Below are 6,511 nucleotides of genomic sequence, written 5' to 3' on the forward strand. Positions count from 1 at the left end.
GAGGGCACTCTCACAAAAACATTCTAACATGTGTGTGTGTTAAATACAGTGGAAGATGTGAGGCTGGGATTCCAGTGTGCAGCCTGGGCAGAAGTGCACAAGTTCTGAGAAACAACCCAGAATACAACAGAGAAACCGAACCCAGAAGCCAAACAGAACCCAGAAGGATCGTGGGGAACGTGGCTCTACAAAGATTAGAGAAGAACACAAACTCTCCCAAACACACACTCCCAGACGCACACTCCCAGACGCACACTCCCAGACGCACACTCCCAGACGCACACTCCCAGACGCAAACACTCCCAGACGCAAACACTCCCAGACGCACACTCCCAGACGCACACTCCCAGACGCACACTCCCAGACGCACACTCCCAGACGCAAACACTCCCAGACGCAAACACTCTGCTGCTGCAAAGAAAGGCTGAGCCAGGCTAAGGCGTGTGCTGCATGTTCAACGGAGGAGCTGGTCTGTGAGTGTGTGTGTGTGTGTGTGTGTGTGTGTGTGTGTGGGGCCTGCTAATTACAGAGTGGGCAGATTTATAAGGCTCTGCAGACTGAGGTTATGGGAGATTTAGCATGGTTCCACCCAGGGAGGAACCCAACAGCCTTGACCTGGCTTAGCCTGGTTTGGCCAAGGTACACAAGGTTTACAATCCCTGTCTGTGTCATTCAAGGGGAAAAAAAGGATAATATTTGAGGAATTCCAAAAAGCCAGGGCAGTGTGTGTGTGCACGCTCTCACACTGATTAATAGGCTGGCCTCTAATGAGCTTGAAATGAAGAGCTGAGACAGGCACACACACACACACACACACACACACATGTGCACGCACCAGCACACACAGAATATGATGGGTCTTTCATCAGAAACAAACACCACTCAGGCCAGACAGACTCTACTAAGCCACGTATGAAACCTGAAGATCAGAGGCCTTCTGTGTGTAGGAACCCTGAATCGTGGCAGCATGAGGGCAGGGCCTCTTTAGCAGACGCACACATCTCAGCCTACTAAGAGCTTCCAGCTGAAGGGGTGGGACCAACTGAAGGGGCAGGACTAGGCCTGTGCAGCTCTCAGAAGCTGGGAGATGTTTTCACAGGCAGGTCTCACAAAGAGGCTGGAGTCCACACACACCACCTTCCAGGGCTGGAGGGAGCTTGTTGTGGTCTGTGTCAGATGGCAACCGCATGTCTGCAGTGTCATGAGACAATACACACACACAACACACACACACACACACACACACACACACACACACACACACACACAGAGGAAAATGAAGATCAAGGCTACTGTTGCTGTTTATTAACATCTACGTAAACATGGATACATGTATGGTAACAGGTGTCATTCAAAACGGTCCCCAGGACCCCTGGACCCAGCAGGATTCTACCCCCACCCTCAACCGTCCCCGGGGGGCTCTCAGGAAGTGCTGGGGTGAAAAGCGGAAGGAAAGGAACCCGACAGGCGCAGCAGAAAGGAAGTGAGTGGGGGAGACGACCAGTCTGAGCCAAGACCCACGGCAGCCCAGAAACAGAGGCCGAGCTCTGCAGCGCCCCCTATCTGCAGGAACGGCAGCAAGCGTGGGACTCTAAACAAACCCAGAGACAGTCTCCATTTTCCCCACTTTACTGCACGAACTGTGCAGTCTGAATACAAAGTAAAAGGCCATTTATCCAGTAGTGACTAATCTAATAATCCTCAGGTGAAACTTTGTTTTGAAAGGTACTGGGGACATGTGCGAGGCGTGGTGTTCAGACCAGCTGCCCCTCGAACGCACGTTCCTCAGGCACGAGCCCAGCAATGGAACTGGAAGCGAGAGGTCACGTTAGCTGGCCAACACCGAATAACACAAGACGCATCCGCACTATGGTTTAAATAGATTTGTAGCACAATTGCTTTATTATTTTTAAAACATTTTTTGTTCCGTTCTATGATTTTTTTCAGTTGTGTCGCGTTTATTTTTTCAGGCAAATGAGCAAACTCACTTTTCCGTATGGTCTTAGTGCCGTTTAACAGGTATATTCAGTAAGTTGGTATAGAACATATTTTCTGAGAACACTTTTAAAATCAGCTAGAGAGTGGTGGGGTCATGTCTCCAGCGTAAATGACTATGTGGTAGTCTGATACTGACACAAGCACATGATGGCTAGTGCTAAGTGCCAAGGTGGCTTCCCTAAAAGCATTTAGCGTTTAAATAGTCAAAATAAATTAATTCAATAAATTAGTTTGAACTTATTTAATGTTTAGTATTGCTTGATGCTCCATTTAAAGTAGAGAAGGTAAACCTGTTTCATTAATCCTATACTCTTATATGTCTGTTTTCGTCGGGAGATGTTCATGAGACGTGACATACGGCGGATGCGCCATTCTTTGAGATCTGCGCTTCCTGTAAACTGGCTGTAAACACTCTCACCGTGAGGTCTTTGGGAAACACTGCTGACCGACCTCACAATAGCCATGACTGTTATTTTTACCTCCGTCAAGGCTGTGGGAGCAGCTGTTCTGAATACAGCACACAGGCACGGGAGCCCCCAGTGCGCACGTCAGTACTGCACGTCTGCAGTGCTTAGTTAACACAGATCCTACCATATCCAGCCTGCATGAAGACAGGGTGTGCTAGCCTACCTGTGCATGACAGAGACATCAAACGCTTGTAAAACACACAGTCATGGCATTTCACTAAGAACTGCTGTCATGGAGATTGGGGCATCTGAGCAAAAAAGATGTGTTACAAACCAAAACAAAGATTTGAACAAAGAATTTGCATCACGTCCTGAACACCTGGGGCCCTGAAGACCAGTTACAGGGCAGTTACATGTACATTTGTTTTTTGTTTTTTTAAAACATATATTTTATTACCATGTCTTCATAAATTATTAAAAATAAAGAACATTCTTATTGATTTAATGAAAGACATCCATATGAAAGCAGGCTTGGGCCAAAATGGAGCATTGTGTTTGGGGTGGTAGCGAGAAAGCCAACTCTGAGCCCTCTCTGAGATACCTCTGAGCCATCTCTTCACTAGTGCTATAAATATTTGGGTCTGAATCACTTACAGTCATAGCCAAAAGTTGAGACTCGCACAAACTTTGGTTTTCACAAAGTTTGCTGCTTCAGTTTTTATAGTGGTGATTTGCATTAACTCTAGCTTGTGAAGAGTAATCAGATGAATTACTTGCCATGAAAATGAACTTAATCACAAAAATTACTGCATTCCAGCCACTGCATTTCAGCCCTGCCATAAAATGTCCTGCTAACATGTCAGTGATCTCATTAGCTCAGGAGAAAATGTTAATGAGAACAAGGCAGCTGATATCACCGTCATGCTGACTAGAAGAACAGACTGGTTGCTTTAAAACAGTGGTGGTGCTTGAAGTTTTCTTCTGTTAACCATGGTAACTACCTAGGAAACTCGGGCAGTCATCATTGCATTACATCAGCAGGGCTTCACAGGCAAAGACAGCTGCTTGGAAGATTGTGCTTAAATCAAACACTTATCAGATCATCTAGAACTTCAGGGAGAGGTTCAGTTGCAGTGAAGAATGCTTCCGAAGGCTTCACTGCACGCACAGTGAGGCGGAGGATTTTGGAGGACGGCTTGCCATCAAGAAGGGCAGCAAAGAAGCCACTTCTGTCCGAGAAAAGCACAAAGGTCAGACTGACACTGTGCAGGAAGCACAGGGACTGGACTGCAAAGGACTGGGGTGAAGTCATTTTCTCGGATGAAGCCTCCTTCAGACTGTTTGGGACATCTGAGAAGAAAAAATGACGCTACCATGAATCCTGTGTCATGCCAACAGTGAGGCATCCTGAGACCATTCATGTGTGGGGTTGCTTCTCATCCAAGGGAGTGGGTTTGCTCAATTTTGCCTAAGAACACTGCCATGAATAAGGAATGGTATCAAAACATCCTCCAAGAGCAACTTCTCCCAGCGATCCAGGAGCTGTTTGGTGATGAACGATGATTTTTCCAGCAGGATGGAGCACCATGTCACAAGGCAAAAGTGATAACCAAGTGGCTTGGTGAACAAAACATTGAAATTTTGGGTCCATGGCCAGGAAACAGGATCTCATTCCCATTGAGAACCTGTGGGCTCTCCTCAAAAAGAGGGTGGACAAACAAAAACACAGAAACTGTGATCAACTCCAAGCACTGATTAGGCAAGAATGGGTTGCCATCAGTCAAGAGTTTGCCCAGAAGCTGATATCCAGCATGCCGAGGTGAATTGCAGATGTCTAAAAAAAGAAGGGTGAACATTAAGCCTTTGCTTAAACAGGGTGTATTTCTCAATAAAAGATTTTTTAAAACGTATGAAATGCTTATAATTATACTTCACTATACAATATAACCTAATAATCTGACAAAAGGATCTAAAAAACAAACAAACAATAAATCAAACTTTGTGTCAGTTTCAACTTTTGGCCACGACTGTACACATTATCGCGTACTTATAGCGCCATCTAGCGGTCAATCACACAATAACGTTTCTAAAATTGGGACAGTTCAAGATATATAGTTTGGGTTTGCAGATTCACTTGAGGTAGTATAAGCACCTTTTTGACAAATATTAATATCTTCCCATATTTGGGATATTTAAGAGGATGGTAACTGTGACTTCTGTCCCAGTCAGACACTGTGCTACTGGGCCTCACTGCTACTATAGATATCCAGCCTCCGTTGTGCAAAAGAGTTAATGTTGGACAGAAGGAGAAAACACAGTGGCACTGCTGTCTAATGGGATAAGACAGAACAATACGAGTGGGACTTGGCTGTGTTATATGTGAATAACACAGTAAGATCCAACTGTGCTCAGCTGACTGGGGTCTAAGCACCTAGATGCTAAAGCTCTGCTGGGTCACATGACTCAGGGCCCAAGGTGGAGTGTTTTCTGCTTGTCAGTGGGTCACATGACTCAGACCTCAGAGTGGAGTGATAACAGCCTGTCAGAGTCACAGGTATTAATCCAGATTAGTCCAGATGGGACCTAAGCGATGCCACCTACATCACTTTCTCTGATCCAAATTCAGTTTATTACAAAGGAATCAGACTGTCAGGGTCATAAGCAAATTGCATGACATCACTCAATGGTTAGATGAGCCATCCACCTTAAAAGCCAGTGTACATCTGTATTTGAATGACACACCCTGTATGCACAAACACAAGTGAGAGAGGTCAGAGGCAGCAAGCAAATGCAAATACACATTACAGCCTGCAAATCTCCTGAACCTGTGCTACACAGTGCAGTACTCCAACCCGTCTGCAGGTGGCAGTGCAATTAATACAAGACTCACAGAACTAAACACAAGCATGCAGAACCACAAAAACGGCTCAAACCTTGCCTGTGGAAGTAGGAGGTGTTAGTAACTGTCAACCAGACAACCCTGACTACACCTCAGACTGTTTCACTGCTCACACAAACTTCAAACATGGCAGTAACAAATGTCCGTTCCTATGAAGGGAGCACCATAAATGTTCTCACCTTACAGGATCTGTCCCGGGTGCTGTGTAAACAAGGACATGCTGAAACATCCCTGGATACTCAAGTTTTACCCTGCAGTCAGCGGGACTGTCACAGCCATGCGGGACAGGTCGAGACTGAAGGGTTTACTCACACAGATTCTAGGTGATGTTGACTACATGGGACCATGTTAGAACAACAAGAGTTGGATGGAAAGTTTGTCTCAAAGCACTCTGTAAAGCAAGCGCTCAGCGTGCGGATTTAGCCAGTGCTGTGCGGAAACGTCGTTTAACGGGAAGTATTTCCAGGCATGAGTTCTTTCCAAAGAGAAACAAACCCAGTTACAGTGCATTTTTGGCACTGCACAATGTTTCTATATTAGGCATTGACACTCAGATATGAAAAAGTTACATGTATGTGAAACTTACAGACTGCTGCTCTTCTGTTTGAAGGAGGTTCTTACCCCATCACTCTTCTTGGTTTGAGATAACGAGCCCCCCATAATTCCAGGTGCTGTGTGTGTGTGTGTGTGTGTGTGTGTGTGTGTGTGTGTGTGTGTGTGTGTGTGTGTGTGTGCGCGCGCGCACGCACTCAGGTGTACTGTCGTAGGGGTCCAGGCAGATCACAGTTTGCCATGTTGAGGTGTGATGTGTGTTGAGAGTTCTTCAGAGGTTCAGCAGTGACACAGCATAGAGGTAGTCTGCCCAGGACTGCTAGGCTCACTACGCCAGTCCCTCCGTTCACGGCTAGCCCCGCCTCCTGCTACAGCCCAACCCACTTCAGTTTGCACACTCACACTTCAATCAATATAGTCCTCCTTAACTTGCAAAACACACACACAAAAAAGAGATTGCCAGTGGTCTGTGGGACATTCCTCGGCAGACTCTATGGAGGGTGGGACAACAAGCCTGGATCTTTTCCAACAGGTTTAAACTGCCACTGTTTGTTTTGGTGGAATCAAATTTGTGAACAGGAAAAGCAACTGGGTTTGGTTTTGCATATAAAACAGATCACATGAGAGAGGGTGAAGGTCATCTCTTTCCGCTCGG

The 6,511-nt window shown here is 46.0% G+C and overlaps 1 protein-coding gene across 1 annotated transcript in view; it reads right to left on the minus strand.

Moving 5' to 3' along the window:
* The window catches only part of tacc1 (transforming, acidic coiled-coil containing protein 1), a 23,200-nt gene extending 17,022 nt beyond the window's left edge, over window positions 1–6,178 (minus strand). The window contains exon 1 of the mRNA XM_035535595.2: window positions 5,891–6,178. Within this exon, the coding sequence (XP_035391488.2) occupies window positions 5,891–5,964 (74 nt within the window). The 5' untranslated portion in view covers window positions 5,965–6,178. The remainder of the gene's footprint in view (window positions 1–5,890) is intronic.
* Between the last annotated feature and the right edge of the window lie 333 nt (window positions 6,179–6,511).

The sequence above is a fragment of the Electrophorus electricus genome, chromosome 19 (genome assembly GCF_041902795.1).
Source record: "Electrophorus electricus isolate QZ-2024a chromosome 19, ASM4190279v1, whole genome shotgun sequence".
In the NCBI taxonomy this organism is placed as follows: domain Eukaryota; kingdom Metazoa; phylum Chordata; class Actinopteri; order Gymnotiformes; family Gymnotidae; genus Electrophorus; species Electrophorus electricus.